This window comes from Pongo abelii, chromosome 20, assembly GCF_028885655.2.
Source record: "Pongo abelii isolate AG06213 chromosome 20, NHGRI_mPonAbe1-v2.0_pri, whole genome shotgun sequence".
NCBI lineage: Eukaryota > Metazoa > Chordata > Mammalia > Primates > Hominidae > Pongo > Pongo abelii.
In genome coordinates, this window is record NC_072005.2 from 52592043 (window position 1) to 52609451 (window position 17409).

Genomic DNA, 17409 nt, shown 5'->3' on the forward strand with positions numbered 1-17409 from the left:
TCAGGGACTCAGTGAGGAGGCATGCTATGGCCTTTTCCAATAAATCCTGCCCAAAGCCAGCTGAGTGTATCTCTCGTCTCTTGGTCCTGGAACCAGGGTGACTTGGGTGGGAAGGAAGGCAGTGGGGTAGGGCTGGGCCCTGAATGATGGAACCAAATCAGATTCAAAGTGAGTGGTGTGGATTTCATTCATATCTGCCCACCCCGTGAGAGGACTGTTCTCTTTCCCTCAGTGACACAGACACACACACACACACACACACACACACACACACGAGTCATGGCCCATACAAGGGCTCACAGATGCACATACTCACAGACACAGACATGCACACACATTATGGCCAGAGACCTCCCCACTCCCAACCAATCACAAACACACATGTGCAGGCATGCCACAAACAGACACATACATTCACAAAGTCACAGATACACAGACACACAGCAGCACATAGAAAAGTGCTCACAGGCCGGGTGCCAAGGCTCACGCCTGTAATACCAGCACTTTGGGAGGCCGAGGCGGGTGGATCACCTGAGTTCAGGGGTTCGAGACCAGCTTAGCCAACGTGGCAAAACCCCGTCTCTACTAAAACACAAAAATTAGCCAGGTGTGGCAGGGCGCGGTGGCTCATGCCTGTAATCCCAGCACTTTGGGAGGCCGAGGTGGGTGGATGATGAGGTCAGGAGATGGAGACTATCCTGGCTAACATGGTGAAACCCCATCTCTACTAAAAATACAAAAAAATTAGCCAGGTGTTGTGGCGGGCGCCTGTAGTCCCAGTTACTCAGGAGGCTGAGGCAGAAGAATGGCACAAACCCGGGAGGCGGAGCTTGCAGTGAGCCGACATTGTGCCACTGCACTCCAGCCTGGGCCACAGAGCGAGACTCCATCTCAAAAATAAATAAACAAAAAAAAAATTAAAAATAAACAATTAGCCAGGCGTGGTGGTGGGTACTTGTAATCCCAGCTACTCAGGAGGCTGAGGCAGGGGAATTGCTTGAACCTGGGAGGCGGAGGTTGCAGTGAGCTGAGATTGCACCATTGCACTCCAGCCTGGGCGACAAGAGCAAAATTCTGTCTCAAAAAAAAAGTGTTCACAAACTCCCAAACCCACAATTTTAAACACCATGCTCCAAGACTCATCAGTCTAGACACACACATGCATACAAGCCTATGTACAAACACAGATCAACACACACACCCACACTATGTGCAGACATATACACCTACTCATGCACACACTCACACATTCACTCACATAGACACGGACACCCATACACACCCTAATGGCCGAGGGGCGAGCACACACCTGTAGGCACACTGGGACACTCAGACATGGATTCACATACACACCCCTAAGTGTACACACACACATACACTCAGAGACACACGTGTCAATCACACACAAGGTTTTGATCCTCCCACCCCCTCTGAGTATCCCTGACACTTTGGGCAAATCTGTCTCCCACTAGAGTCTCTGTTTCCCCCTTGAGTGGACATAATATTTTCTGTGCTCCATTCCCAGCATCTTCAGTGTGACATCCAGTGAGGCCCCAGGGGTGCAAGGAGCCCTTGGGTAACTTGAGATGAGATGCTAACAGAGGCGTCAATATTTTCAAATCAAGGGGGTTTCAAATGGAGCCTGCAGGGCCAGTTCCCCTGAGGTAGCCAGTTGATGCCTCTGGGGTATGGTTTCAAACACCCCAGAAAACCAGAGATTTAACTCCAAATCAGCCTTCATCTGGACCAGTCCAGCCACCCCTCACTGTCACTAAGGAGAAAAATGAGGGGCCACAGGTGATTCCAGAACACAGACATGAAGGGGAGAGATGCTACCCTGAGATAGGGGTGGGGGGAGGGGAGCTTTCTGGGTCCCCCTCCCAGGCTCAGTGGGTGTGACAAGAGAAGAGGAAATGGTTAGAGATGGGAGGAGGGGTTTGGAGCCCCGCTGCCTGACTCCCCCAGCACGGCCCCTTGCAAGCTGTGTGACCTTGGGCTGATTACTTGACCTCTCAGTGCCTCCACATCCTCATGGGAAATGGGGATCATAGCAGAGCTTTCCTCCCAGCACTGCCCAGGGGACTGAAGAGGGTTGATGTATTTGTGAGGTCATCTCGTCTTATTTCTGCTATGTATCAGCGGCGGCCAGCTCTTCACTGCACACCTCCGCCCTGACAGGGACCCCAGGGCAGCGGTCCCCACCCCGGCTGCCCCTGGAATGACCCAGAGCCCATGTCCAGCCTGCAGATCTCCGGAGCCGCTCTCGGAATCTCTGAATGGTGCAGGGCACGGCTGGGGCAGCAACAGTCCCTAAAGCTTCCCGGGTGATTCCAAGCAATGGGCAGCCGGGGCTCACAACCGCGACCCTAGGGGTCCTAGAGACCATCAGACCCCACAGCCGTGGTTCTCAAACTAGTCCTGCATCGCAGGCACCTGGGGGTCCTTTGAAAATGCAGCTTGCCGGACCCCACCCCCAAAGGGGTTCTGTAGGTCTAGGGTGGGCCCGAGAATGTGTATCTAGTTCCCAGGAGACGTTGACACAGGTCCAGAACCTGACTTTGAGAACCGCTGTCCTGCAGCAAAGTCCATTTTCCCCAGCCCGGCGTTCAAAGACCAGGGAGGGTTGTCCCTTTAAGGCGCTGGGGAAGCGCCGTGGCCCCACGATTTTAAACGGCGGAACTGGAGTGCCTCCGGTGGAATCAGCAGGCACCGCAACTCGCGCGGATTCTTCCCCTGCTCTGGAGTCGTAGGTTGCGGGGGCAACGGGAAGGGTCGTCGTCTGCGGCCCCTCTTTCCTCCTTGCAGTTCTAGGACGTGGCCACATTCCCAGAGTTTGGGGATCGCTCATCTCCCGCTTAAGCATGCCGAGGGGCCAAGACAAGTTCAGCTTCTAGGGGAAAGGGTCTGGACCCCGGGATTCTTCGCGGTGGGGAGGTGGCGGGGGGAGGGGGAAGAGGGAAGAGGTGAGGGAGGGTCTGGGGTCTGGACCCCAGGATACCTTGGCCTCATCCTCAGGGGAGGACCATTCCGTCCCTCCCCTGGGGCCGGGAGGGCCGATTATTCGAGGGAGCCGTAGAGTAAGACAAACGTGGGTTCCAGCTCCCTTCCTTGCCTCTCTGAGCCTCGGTTTCTCTATGTGGGAAATGAGGGTGAAAATCTGCCTTTATCCTCTTCCCTTCTTCATCCTCCCCTCCTCTCTACAGAGCCAAATAAAGACGCACAGACATATACATTCGAATGTGTCCACCCCCAGATCCACACAGAGACACAAATACACACACACACAACCTCAGCCCGCCAGTCACCTGGTCAGCTGAAATCAGGCTCCTGAAAACTCTTCACCCTCTTCCTGCCATCCCCACCACCCTGCGCCGGTCCAGCCTTAGGCCTGTCCCCTAGGTTCCCGCCCCAGCCTCCTCCTGCTCCAGCCTTGCACCCTGCACACGGCAGGCCTAAAGCACAAACCTATCCCTCTCCTGCTCAAATCCCTCCTATGGCTCCCCAGCGCTTAAGGAGGCCCTAAGGCCCTGCCAGTCTGCACGCCCTACTCCAGCGACCTCTTCATGCTCATTTGCTGCCTCAGGTGAAAATCCAGCCAGACAGCGACCACCATGGAGGCAGGCGACCTTCTTTGGCGTCACTGCCTCCACTCCACCAGCACTTAGCCCGGCATAGGAGGGGCAGTAATTACACGCTAATAACCCCCTGTAGTCATATCCTTGACTTGGGGCTCTTGCCCTGGCTCTTCCTACACCCCGGTCATAGACTTCCCCCAGGCATCCGCCGGCCGCACCTCCTTCGGGTCTTTGCAACATTCAGAGACCCCGTCTCTACAAAAAATATAAAAAGTAGCTAGGCTTGGTGGTGCGTGCCTGTGGTCCCAGCTACTCTAGAGGGAGGCTGAAGTGGGAGGATCGCTTGAGCCCAGGAATTCGAGGCTGCAGTGAGCCGTGATCGCGCCACTACACTTGTCACCTTCTCAGTGAGGGCTTCCCAGGCTGCCCCGTTTATGACGACTGCAAACCCTCTCCTGCCCCGGCCCTCCTCGGGCCCCTGCTTGCCGGACTTTTGTCCCCCGGCAGGTCTCACCCACTAATGCATGGATTTCGTCCTCATCTAGGGAGCGTAACCCCAGCCTCCCCACCGCATGCTCCCTGCGTGAGGGTCCTGTTTCCTGCACCTAGAACAGGGCCTGGGACGCGCCTGCCCTGGATAAATCTCATGGACTGCGCGGAGGGCGCTAAGGGCTCCTCCCAGACCGTCGCCTTCTCTCCCAGGAGGGGGCAGCCGCGCTCCGCTCCACCCGTCGCCAGAGGCTCCACGCACGGGACAGACCCGGCTGCTGCAGCCTGTGCTGGTCTCTGTGCACCGGGACCCTTCCCTGTAAGACCTCAAGGCCTTTACGCAGCTGCTCCTTCGACCCCAAACGCTCCTCCCCATCCCCTCGGGAGCACTCCCTCCAGGAATGAGGGAATGAAAACAATGTTTCTTTCCAGCACATTCCCCACCGGGCGTATCTGGGATCTGACTCACCCAGTCCGCGTGGTTCATTCCGACCGTCAGTCATTCAACAAATAACAGCAGCCGCCGCGTGCCAGGCACGGTGTTGGGGCTGGGGACACGAAGGGGAAAGGCCAAGCCACACTTTTTCCCTACGGAGCTGGCCCTGAGCCGCTCTGCGGCGCCTCTCCCCGCCACGCCCACCTGCCCCCATGCCGCGTACGTCCCCACAGCCACCGCTCAGGGTCCTCTGCAGGGGCTGCTGCTGCTGCGAGCCCACGGGGCGCTGGGGGGAGTTTGAAAGCAGGAGGAAAGGGACGCCATTTGGAGGAATGCTCAGGCGGTGGTGGCAGCAGCAGCTGGCGGTCACTGCGGTGAACCAGGGGTTCCCGGGTCCCTCCTCAAGCAAGCCGGCCCCATGCGTGGAACTTGGCAGTCCTACACCCGGGTTCTGATCACCAGTATTTCCCAAGTGGCTCCTCCAGCCCTCGGGAGGGAGCAGCTCCCTGCATTGCTAATATTGGGACAAAACGACCTCCCTGTTTTTGAACTTCCTGATTGCAATACCCCAGTCACCAGTTTCCTCTATTAACTTCCCTGACAAGTACAGTCGGTGCGCTACTGAGAAACAAATGAGTGTGCCAGGGGGTAGTCATAGCTCTGAAAAATAAACGGAGGAAGTGCAGAAAGGGTTACTTTTTTTTTTTTTTTTTTTTTTGAGACAGAGTCTTGCTCTGTCACCCAGGCTGGAGAGCAGCGGCGTGATCTCAGCTCACTGCAACCTCTGCCTCCCAGGTTCAAGCGATTCTTCTGCCTCAGCCTCCCAAGTAGCTGGGATTACAGGTGTGCACCACCACACCAGACTAATTTTTATATTTTTAGTAGAGACGGGGTTTCCCCATCTTGGCCAGGCTAGTCTTGAACTCGTGCCCTCGTGATCCATCCTCCTCGGCCTCCCAAAGTGCTGGGATTACAGGCATGAGCCACCGTGCCTGGCCAGCCACAAAGGGTTACATTTTTATAGGTGGTCAGGGAAGCCCTCCCTAGGAATGTGGCATTTGAAGGTCTGAGTGACATGAAGGTTGGACCCACGCCTACAGCCCAAAGAAGGGCACACCAGGCTGCAGGAAGAGCAGTGCAAAGGCCCTGAGGCAGGAATATGCCTGCTGTGTCCCAGAGACCTGGGTGGCTGAAGCCACAGGAGACACAGAGGGCAGTGGGAAACAAGGCAGAGGGTGAGATGGGGGTACAGTATGTAGACCTGAGCTGTGCGGGAGAGCTGCGTGTGATGGTGGCCATGTCCTGCACCAGCACTGTGCAATGCGGTAGCCACTGGCCACGTGTGGCTCTTCAGCACTTGCGACGTGCCTGGGAAGACTGAGGACATGGATGTGTATTTTTATTTAATCTTAATTACATTTAAATCCAATTTACCCCGTGTGATTACCCAGTTGAACAAAGCGTGTCTAGACAGTCATAAGAACTGCAGATGTGACGGCACAGGAAGGAGCCCTTGGGGATTTGGGGAGGCGAGGGATGCAATCAGACCCCAGGTGTGACTTCTGAGAGGACGTCTCTGGCAGCCATGTATGGTGGGGGAGACACAGGATGGAGGGAGGCAGAAAACTCAGGTAGGATGGAAGGCTGAATCTGAGGTCCAGGGCACAGGTGAGGGGTGGAGGCTGGGGGGAAGGTGCATGCAGCTGTGGCCTGGCAGAGTATCTGGGTGGAAGCTAGGGTGGGGATTGGCTGGGCAGGGTCTCCACTGGTGTCCAGGGGCTTCGGAGCTGAGGCTGAGGCCTGAGGCTGGAAGTGGGGAGGCATCAAGGGTGGGAGTGGAAGCTGGCTCAGATCTGCAAGGAGTGAGATGATGCTGGGGGGTAGGGAGAGCCAGGCAGGGATCCTGAAGCAGCAAAGGACAGTGTATGTAAACCAGTGACAGGACAGTTCCCAGGTATTCTGGGCAAACCACAGTCAAGACCGTGGACATCTGTTGCCCACACTCCCACGCTCCCCCTGCCCCACTGCCCAGAGCACAGAGAGAGCACAGTGCTGAATTTCACTTTACTGGAGGATCCAGGTGACACAGTGCACAGGGAGAGAAGCCTAGGACTGCTACGGGAGAAGCACACCTGGGGCCCTCCCTACCCACAGGCAATACCGCAGGCTGCTGTGCCCAGCTCAAGGTGCACCCGGCCCCGTCATCAGTGGGTGGGGTCACTGTCCAGGGACAGCCTCCAAGCAGAGAGGAGCACCCACGCCCTGCAGCAGGTCTCAGTCAGCTTCTGCATCTGGGTGTCCCTGACATGGGACTGGGACAGTCTAGTCTGGGCTGTGAGGTCACACCCAAGCCCCCCTATTCCTTCCCAGGGACAAGTGGGGCAGGGCCCCCTGGCACGATGGGCTCCTCACTGCCAGGGAATGGAAATTGGGACAAGGAAGCACACACATTGCCCCAGGGACAAGAAGGCATGAACGAAGGTGGGGTCCCGTGGAGACTGATATTTAGGGAAAAATCAAGCTCAGCAGGGGTTGCAGGAGCTGAAGCATACGGCACAGCACAGACTCACACACAACTCAAGCGTGCTTGGGACAGCAGGTTGTGAAGCCTCACAGCACTGGCCCACCTACTCTGGAACCTCCAGGGCAGGGCTGGGGTTTCCTCCCCAGGTCATTTCATCCCCTGTAAGGAGGGACACGCGGCCGGCTTCTGCACTGCCCAGGCGAGCCTCTGTCCCTCACAGTGCCCTTCAGGGGCCCCTCTGGCCTTTAATTCACTCAGGGGGTGAACCCAGGGGCTTTCAAGGCTTTTCGTAAGGGCTGCAAGGCCAGCGCTGAGCGGTGGGTCAGCTCCACTGGAGAGGAGGGACCCAGGGGAGCCACAACCTACGGGAGGGGCCAGGGCCCACTCAGCCCAGAAGAACCAAAACTGGATTTTACGTGAATTACCCCAAATTGAACACCTCTGCAAATAATTAGAATGTTGGGAAACACTGCAGTCTGAGTGACAAATTCAACTTGTGGTCAGGGACAGGTGGCCTTGGCCTGGGGCTGGTTCCTTTGTATCAGGGGAGCCCCAGTAGGCAGGGCTGGCATGTGTCTTCCCTCTGCTCCCCCTCTCCCCCTCCTCCTCCTCTTTCCCTTCTCCCACCGTTCCTCTCCCCTTTCCTCCTCCTCCCCTTCCCAACCGCCTTCTATCTCTCAGACTTTCCTTTCTGGAATCATCTCTTCCCCTGGCTGGGAGCTGGGGCCTCCCCTGGCTGAGAGTTGCGCCCTGACAGACGCTGCGCGGCTGGTGACAGCCTCCACCACAGACCCAGGGCCCAGTCAGACTGGGGTAGGGGCGACAGCGGCCTACAGCACCTGCCAGGCACAGGCCCCGAGAGCGCCACGAAGAGCCCTGCTCGCCTCTGCAGGTGCCCGGCGTCCACACACACCCCCTCCGGGGGCGACCCGGGTCCCCAGTCCTGGTCCACTTGGCGCGTCCCCATCTCGGCCCCGCGCTGCTGCCTCGGGCGCCCATTTCTCTTTCCTCTTCCCATCCGGACTTCCTCCGTCGGGATCGCTGGCGCCCCCGGCCTGCGAGGGCCGGAGAGGGGAACGTGACGCTGGCAAAACGCGGCCCGGGCGCGCTGTGAAGCGAGGAGATTGCGTCTGCGGAGGACAGGAAGAGGGGAGGGGAGGGCGGGGGCCACACGCGGGCGGGCGCCCTGCGGGACCTGCTCGCAGCCTGGGCAGTTTCTTGGGGGGCCACTAGCGGCATTTAGGGGGCAGCCTCCGGCCCCGACGGGCCTTCTTCCCGCGCGCGGCCTTGGATCCAGTGGACGCCTGGCCCTTGGCCTCGCCTGCCCTGGCGTGGGCCCCAGCGCCCGCGCTCCCCTTCTTCTTCCTGCTTCCCGCGGCGTCGTCCTGGGCCGAGCCCCTGCTCCCGGCTTTCTTCTCAGGAGTGACGCCCCGGCCTCGGCCTCGGCCGCCCGCGCGGGTTTTGCGGGCCCCGGACGCGGTGGGGGGCGCGCCGGCCGGAGTCACGCCCCTAGGGGCCGTGCGCGCCCTCTTGGCCCGGGGCTTCCTGGATGCCCTGTCCTCCGGCTCCGACGCCTCGCTCTCGGTGTCCTCCGACTCCTCCTCGGACTGTTCGTCCGAAGCCTCCTCCGACCCCTCGTTGGACCCCATGTTCTCCCGGGCGGCCAGGAGCGCCAATACCTCCCCCAGTTTGCCTTTGGGGTATTTGTACTTCCCGCCTTCCCAGGCGTTTTCTTTTTCCTCCTTCATCACCTCCGCCATGTCCTGGGCAGCCAGGAGGGCCACCAGCTCCAGAAGACCCCCTTCGTCCTCACCGTGTTCGCTCCAGCCCCCGAAGAGGCCGCGCCCAGCCTTCTTCGCCTGGGGAGGGAGATCTGGCTGCGCCAAGGTGGAAATGCACTCCCGGAGGTCCCCGTCGTCCCCGGCCTTGCTCAGGACCACGGCGTCCACCTCGCGGCCCGCCTCCTCCAGCTTCACGCGGGTCCCGTTAGTGTCCTTGGACATGACGGACAAGACCTGTCGGAGGGCGTCTCGCTTGTCTTTCTCGTCTTTCCAGCCCAGAGACTCGATAACAGAAGCGATTTTCAACATCTCCTCCCGGGCCCAGGGGTCCGACGGGTCGGTATAGGCCACAATGGCCACGAACTCAGGATTATCCAACTCCTCTGTTTCTTGGTCCCCACTTTCCTGCGAGTCGCTCTCCGAAGCGTCGCTGTCCACCGGCTCCTCGTCCGGGGCGTCTCTCACAGCCAGCAGGGCCACTAAGTCGGGGACGCCATTTTTGTCTTCTTTGGTGTTCAAGCGGATGGATTCGGCCCCAGCCGGCTCCTTCTCTGCCTCTTCTTTCTTCGCTTTGTCGGTGACAGTGACCAGAGCCAAGAACTCGCGGGGACCGTCTTCTTCCCCCTCGGAGTTGCAGGGCGCCCACTGCCTAACCAGCTCCCTGGCAGCGGCCTGGAGCGTGGCGTACAGCGCGCTCTGGTCCTCTTCTCCGCTCAGGTCGCCCTGGTCGATCTCCTCGATTACGATGCCCAGGCTCTCGTCGGAAGAGTCCTCGGCCTCACTCCTCGCGGAAGCAGACGGCCGCCCTCCTCGGCTTCTCTTCTTGCCCTTCTGGGTCAACCTGTTGCGTCTGGTTCTGTTTCTGCGACCCCGACGGCCCCTCCTTGTGTTCCTGGCTGCCCCAAGAAGAGAGCTAGCCTGCCCTGTCACCTCCCCAGAATCCTGGGCCTGGGTCCCCGAAGCGGGAGGGGTGGGCGCCTCCCCGGGGGTCCCAGCCTCCGCGGCCTGCGTGGGCCCGTCATCCAGCAGCAGGCGTCTCATCTGCCTCAGGACCCTCGTGTCCTGCGCACGGTCCTTCCACAGAACCCTCCAGACCCCATCCTTGCCTGGGATCTCCCTGGGAATGGCAGCGTGATTGACGTCCTCCACAAACTCCACCAGGGCAGCCTGGGCCTTCTCGTTTATCAAGTCCTTCATGTGTCGCAACCTGAACGTGCCCAGGGGCAGGAGGGTCGGCTGCAGGACGGCTTTGACGTCCGCCTGCTCCAGGCCCTCCGGGATGCCGGTGACCAGCAGGGCCCTGTGCGCGTCCACGTCCAGGCTCCGGCACCAGTCCTGCAAAAGGCTCATGGCCATGGTGCCGCCCCCTTGGCGCTGATCTTGGGGCAGCAGGGAGCCCGAGATAGGGGTGGGCTGCAGCGCACGGTGTCAGTGCAACCCTGGAAAGCCACCTGCAGGGCTTAGAGTCCCGGTTCCGGTGAATGTGGCAAGGCTGGAGTGGGGCTTGGGGCTCGGGGGCTCTAGCTGCCTGCTGGCTGGCTGGACGCAGTGACCTTCCCCCGGGACCCCTCTCCAGAGCTATCTGAGGATCCGCAGGGGGCTTACGTGTCTGCTTGCCAGGGCAGCTCCCTCCCTCTCTCCCTGACACAGGCCTGAGTGACTCGGCACCGCGGCCAGGTGCAGGGGGGCGGCGCCGAGTGCACCTGGAGAGGCGTGGGAGGTAGCAGCCGCCGCTTGCCTGGCGCTCGCGCCGCGTCTGAGCGCGCACCCTGGGCCTGAATCTCAGCAGTTCCGCTGCGACGCGGCTGCTCGGGCGTGCGCCTGCGCAGACGGAGCCGCAACCCTCTCCTGTCCCCCGCCCAACCGTCTCCATGGCAACGGTGCAGCCTTGAGCTGGGGTCTGCGTCGCTGTGGCCTGAGACGCTTTTCTTAAAGGTCCCGATGACAAGGACTTGGGGCCTGGAAGCACCACTTTCATTAACCAGCAAAAAACAAGGCCGAAACCACAGAAGGCCAGAAATCACTCAAGGATACCCAACCTCATTCAGGGGATAGAGGCCTCCTTCCAGAGGGTACAGGCATCACTGGGGGTTACAATTCCCCCTTCCAGTGGCCAGGTGGAATTCAGGATTATATAGGCCTAAGTCAAAGGGCACTGGCCTTGCAGCGTAGGACCAGGACTTACTCGAGATACTGGCCTCATTCACAGTATACGGGTCTCAGTATCAAATAGGGGGGCCCAGGTCCCACCTGTGAGCAAGACACCATTCAGGGTATATGGGCCTCACTTGCAGGGTACAGGCCCCACTCAATGGGACCGGCCCTCACTCCCGTACACGTTCCTGTATTCTGAACTATGCGTGCACAATAAATCTTGTGGTTTTGCTCACGCTTTCAGTATATGTATGATTGTGAGACCAGGCGTGAATTTTGCAAGAAAGCATTTCTCTTGACTGGGACAGCAGACTGGGGCGTGTGAACGTCAGTGATAGCTACTGTAAACATGCATTTGCTTCTCTGTCCCTTGTTGGCCATGAGGCTGTCCCCTACTCTATATGAATCTGGCTCTGTAGTCCAGCTGGTAGGTTTATATCTCAACCATCATCCCTACCTCAAAGGGTTTCGTTTTTTTGTTGTTGTTTGTTTTGGAGATGGAGTCTTGCTCTGTCACTCAGGCTGGAGTGCAATGGCACAATCTTGGTTCACTGCAACTTCCCGCCTCCCATGTTCAAGCGATTCTCCTGCCTTAGCCTCCTGAGTAGCAAGGATGACAGGCCTCCCAAGTAGCTGGGATTACAGGCATACACCATCACGTCTGGCAAGTTTTTGTATTTTTTTGTAGAGATAGGTTTTTACCATGTTACCCAGGCTGGTCTCAAACTCCTAACCTCAAGTGATCTGCCCGCCTCAGCCTCTGAAAGTGCTGGGATTACAGGATTACATGGTGAGCCACCATGCCTGGCCTCAAAGGGTTCTCATGAGGATTAAAGGGAATAATCCAGGAAAGCATTCAGAAGAGTGGCTGGACCACAACTGGTGCTCCATGAAAGATGGCTAAGAGAAGTATTTATTGAGAACTTACCATTATAAAAGCATCTGTTTTGTTGGTTTGTTTTTGAGATGGAGTCTTGCTCTGTCGCCCAGGCTAGAGTGCAATGGAGCAATCTCGGCTCACTGCAACCTCCACCACCCGGGTTAAAGCCATTCTCCTGCCTCAGCCTCCCGAGTAGCTGGGACTACAGTCATGCGCCATCATGCCCGGCTAGTATTTTGTTTGTTTGTTTGTTTGAGACAGAGTCTCGCCCTGTCACCCAGACTGGAGTGCAGTGGCGTGATCTTGGTTCACTGCAACCTCTGCCTCCCAGCTTCAAGCCATTCTGCAGCCTCAGCCTCCCAAATAGCTGGGATTACAGGTGCCCGCCACCATGCCCAGCTAATTTTTTGTATTTTTAGTAGAGACGGGGTTTCATTATGTTGGGCAAGCTGGTCTCAAACTCCTGACCTCGTGATCTGCCCGCCTCGGCCTCCCAAAGTGCTGGGATTACAGGTGTGAGCCACCGCGCCTGGCCTAGTTCTGTATTTTTAGTAGACAGGTTTTCATCATGTTGGCCAGGCTGGTCTGCAACTCCTGACCTCGGGTGATCTGCCGGCGTTGGCCTCCCAAAGTTCTGGGATTACAGGCATGAGCCACCGTGCTCAGCCCAAAGCATCTGTTAATAAACAAATAAATAGGAAACCAAAACACCTCGAGGTTTTTGTTTTTGCCACCAGGCCCAACCCCCTACTTTTGTGTTTGGATGTTTATGTTTAAGGAGAGTTTAATTGCAAGGTTACCATGGCAACTGGGCAAATCGCTTACTCACTCCTATTTTCCCCCCCTTTTTCCTCTGATCTTCCTGATCCACAGATGGATGTGATGTGACTCTTTTCTCCAGAGCAGCGTTGTCCAGCAGGAATAGAATGCCAGCCCCATATTCAAACAGCATGTGTAATGTTACAATTTCTGGTTGCAGCCAGCCAACACTGACCTCAGGTGATCCACCCACCTCAGCCTCCCAAAGTGCTGGGATTACAAAGTGTCATTTTTGACATTTGAATCTCCAGTCTAGGCTGGGCATGGTAGCGCACGCCTGTAATCCCAGCTACTTGGAGGCTGAGGCAGGAGAATCGCATGAACCTGGGAGGCAGAGGTTGCATCGAGCCGAGATTGTGCCACTGCACTCCAGCCTGGGAGACAGAGCAATACGCTGTTTCAAAAAAAAAATATCGAGCTGCTTTTTCTGCATCTATTGATTTAAAAAAAGAAGAAGAAATATGGTGGCTCACCATGTAATCCTGCAATCCCAGCACTTTCAGAGGCTGAGGCGGGCGGATCACTTGAGGTTAGGAGTTTGAGACCAGCCTGGGCAACATGGTGAAAACCTATCTCCACAAAAAATACAAAATTTTCTAGGGGGCCACCTTCAATAAATAAAAAAGAGGGAAGAAAAGTGAATTTTAAGAATAGATTTCGGCCAGGCGCAGTGGCTTATGCCTGTAATCCCAGCACTTTGAGAGGCCGAGGCAGGCAGATCACTTGAGCCCAGGAGTTTGAGACCAGCCTGGCCAACATGGCAAAACCTCGTCTCCACAAAAAATTCAAAACTTAGCCAGGCTTAGTGACACACATCTGTAGTCCCTGATACTCAGGAAGCTGAGGTAAGAGGATTGCTTCAGCCCAGGAGATCAAGGCTGAAGTGAGCGATGATCATGCTACACTGCACTCCAGCTTGGGCAAGAGGGTCACCCTGTCTCAAAAAAAAAAAAAAGGAAAAGAAAAAAAGGAAAAAGAAAAAAAGAAAAAATAAAGAATGCATATTATTTATCCCGAAATATACAAAGTGTTGTCATTTGCACATGTTGTCAATGTAAAACAATTTTTTATGAGCTATCAGACACTCTCTTTTCATAATGAGTCCCTTTGGAGTAGCCATATTTCAAGGGCTTGGCAGCCACACAGGGCCACTGGGAATTTGTTTGCAAGAATTAATTAGGGAGAGAGAGAGAGTGTGTGTGTGAGTGTGTGTGTGTGTGTGTGTGAATACACTCAGCACAACTGTTATTTATAACTGCAAGATTGGAAAACACAACAAAAAGAGAAACAGGAAGCTTGCCCTTTTCGTGTGTGTGTGTGTGTGTGTGTCTGTGTGTGTGTGTGTGTATCTTAGAGTCAGAGTCTTGCTGTCTCCCAGGCTAGAGTGCAGTGGCATGACCATGGCTCACTGCAGTCTTGAACTCCTGGCTTCAAGCACCTCTCCCACCTCAGCCCCCAGAGTAGCTGGAACTACAGCACACCACCACGCCTGGCTAATTTTATTTTTTGTAGAGATGGGGTCTTGTTATGTTATGTTACCCAGGCTGGTCTCAAACTCCTGGGCTCAAGTGATCCTCCTTCCTTGGCCTCCCAAAGTGCAGGGATTGCAGGCGTGAGCCATCATGCCCGACAAAGCTGACACTTTTCTAAGTCGTTGTGGATAACCACGGATGAAATTCTTATAAAAATGAAGATTCGTATACCATATAACCCACCCATTTAAAGTGCACAACTCAATGGCTGTTAGTTCATTCAGAGTTGTGTGACCAACACCACGATTGATTTTAAAACATTTTCATCACCACAAAAAGAAATCCCACACTGCTTAGCGATCACCCTCCAACCCTCTAATTTCCCCCCAGCCCCTGGCAACCACTAATCTGCTTTCTGTCTCCATGGACTTCGCCGTTCTGGACATTTCATATCAATGGAGTCATACAATATGTCGTTCTTTTGTGTCTGGCTTCTTTCACTCAGCATCATCTGTTCAGTGTTGTGTGGCAAGTGTCATCCAATGCTCCGTTCCATTTATTTAGAGACAGAGTCTCGCTCTGTCACCCAGGCTGGAGTGCAGTGGCACAATCTCAGCTCACTGCAACCTCTGCCTCCCGAGTTCAAGGAGCTCTCCAAGTTCTCCTGCCTCAGCCTCCCGAGTAGCTGGGATTACAGGCACCCACCGCCACGCCCAGTTAATTTTGTATTTTTAGTACAGACAGGGTTTCACCATGTTGGCCAGGCTGGTCTCAAACTCCTGACCTCAGGTGATCTGCCCATCTCAGTCCCCTAAAGTGCTGGGATTTCAGGTGTGAGCCACTGCACCCAGCCTCCATTCTTTTTATGGCTGAGCAATGTTCCATGGAATGGATAAATCAAATTTTCTTTATCCATTCATCAGTTGATGGACATTTGGGTTGTTTACACTTTTTGGCTATCATGAATATGCTATGAACATAGGAATATGATGAATATACTGTGTGCAAATTTCTATGTAGACATACGTTTTCATTTCTCTTGGGTAGACACTTTTAGGAGAGGAATCCCGGGGCATATGGTAACTCTATGTTGAGTCATTTGAGGGGCTGAAGGGATGCTTTTAGCAATGGTCAACGCAGAGCAAGAGTCTTTCCTACTTCCCACAAAGGCGCTGTAAGTGCTAAAATGGAGTTAGGTTCTGGACCCAGATCATTGTAGACTGATTTTTCAACAGTGTCACAGGCTGGGTGGCTTAGATAACAGAAATCTATTTTCTCCCAGTTCCAGAGTCTGGAAGTCCAAGATCAAAGTGCCATCCGGGTTAGTTTTTTACACTTGCCCAATAACCAAGCAAGTCACTTTGTCTCCTCATGACTCTGTGGCCCCAGTTTATCGTGAGGTTGTGAGGATTTAAGAGGGGTGTGTGTGTGTGTGTGTGTGTGTGTGTGTGTGTGTGTTGGAACAGTGCCTGGCCCTGAGTGTTACTGGGACGAAGATTTCATTCTCACCGTGGGACAGGATGAGGTGGCACGCTGGAATGCAGAGGGGACTCCCCAGGAGAGCGTCTGGTTTATAAGAGGACCCAAAGGTACAGAGGCTGAATTATGTCTCTTTAAAATTCATATGTTGGAGCCTGGGTGTGGTGGCTCACGCATGTAATCCCATCATTCTGGGAGGCTGAGGCAGGTGGACTGCTTGAGGTCAGGAGTTCAAGACCAGCCTGGCCAACATGGCGAAACTAAACACATCTCTACTAAAAATACAAAAATTAGCCAGGTGTGATGGTGAGTGGCTGGAATCCCAGCTATTCAGGAGGCTGAGACAGCAGAACCGCTTGAACCTGGAAGGCGGAGGTTGCAGTGAGCTGAGATTGTACCACTGAACTCCAGCCTGGGTGACAGAGCATGACTCTGTCTCTAAATAAATAAATAAAATAAAATAAAATTCATATGTTGGGCTGTGTGTGGTGGCTCACACCTGTAATCCCAGCACTTTGGGAGGCTGAAGCGGGTGGATCACAAGGTCAGGAGATCGAGACCAACCTGGCTAACACGGTGAAACCCCGTCTCTACTAAAAATACACAAAATTAGCCAGGTGTGGTGGTGGGCACCCATAGTCCCAGTCACTTGGGAGGCTGAGGCAGGAGAATGGTGTGGACCCAGGAGGCGGAGCTTGCAGTGAGCTGAGATTGCGCCACTGCACTCCACCCTGGGCAACAGAGTGAGACTCCGTCTAAAGAAAAAAAAAAAAAAAGAAAAATTAGCTGGTCATGTTGGCGGGTGCCTGTAATCCCAGCTACTCAGGAGGCCGAGGTGGGAGGATTGCTTGAGCCTGCCAGGTCGAGGCTACAGTGAGCCATGACTGAGCCACTGCACTCCAGCCTGGATGACAGAGTAAGACCCTATCTCAAAAAAAAAAAAAAAAAAAAAAAAGGATACATTATGAACCCCAAGCCCTGTGCACAGAAGATCTTACAGGGACCAGCCAGGCAGGGACATCAGGAGCCCCAACATGTCCTGCCCAGTCCCACCCTGGGCATTTCCCCTGGAATCATGATCTCTTCTTAGGCAGAGATGAGCCTATGACTCACCAAGCCACTGCCTCTAAGGTTCCAATGGAAACAGCTGGAAGAAAGGGTGTAAAATGTTCAAGGCCGGGCGCGGTGGCTCACGCCTGTAATCCCAGCACTTTGGGAGACCGAGGCGGGCGGATCACATGAGGCCAGGAGTTCAAGACCAGCCTGGACAACATGGTGAAACCCTGTCTCTACTAAAAATACAAAAATTAGCTGGGCCTGATGGCATGCACTTGGAGTCCCAGCAACTCAGGAGACTGAGGTGGGAGGATCGCTTGAAAAAAGTTGTTTGAAATTCTTCTCCCTCTCATTTTGTGTTTGAGAAAAATACAAGTGAATCTGCTTAACTGGAAATGGCGCTATTGGAGCAAGGGTTCTCTTTTTTTTTTTTTTTTTTTCGAGACGGAGTCTCACTCTGTCACCCAGGCTGGAGTGCAGTGGCGGGATCTCGGCTCACTGCAAGCTCCGCCTCCCGGGTTCACGCCATTCTCCTGCCTGCCTCGGCCTCCCGAGTAGCTGGGACTACAGGCGCCCGCCACCACACCCAGCTAATTTTTTATATTTTTTTAGTAGAGACGGGGTTTCACTGTGTTAGCCAGGATGGTCTCGATCTCCTGACCTCGTGATCCGCCCGCCTCAGCCTCCCAAAGTGCTGGGATTACAGGCGTGAGCCACCACACCAGGCCGGAGCAAGGGTTCTCA

At 55.4% G+C, this 17409-nt stretch overlaps 1 protein-coding gene across 1 annotated transcript; it reads right to left on the minus strand.

The window, feature by feature from the left end:
- Positions 1 to 6550: 6550 nt before the first annotated feature.
- PNMA8B (PNMA family member 8B) lies at positions 6551 to 11190 on the minus strand. Its single transcript, XM_024237313.3, has one exon. The coding sequence runs from the start codon at positions 10159 to 10161 to the stop codon at positions 8254 to 8256; it is 1908 nt and encodes a 635-aa protein (XP_024093081.2). The 5' UTR covers positions 10162 to 11190; the 3' UTR covers positions 6551 to 8253.
- Between the last annotated feature and the right edge of the window lie 6219 nt (positions 11191 to 17409).

Bases quoted from the DNA above. Each gene is read 5' to 3' on its own strand.
- PNMA8B (XM_024237313.3), bottom strand. From the start codon at position 10,161: ATGGCCATGAGCCTTTTGCAGGACTGGTGCCGGAGCCTGGACGTGGAC.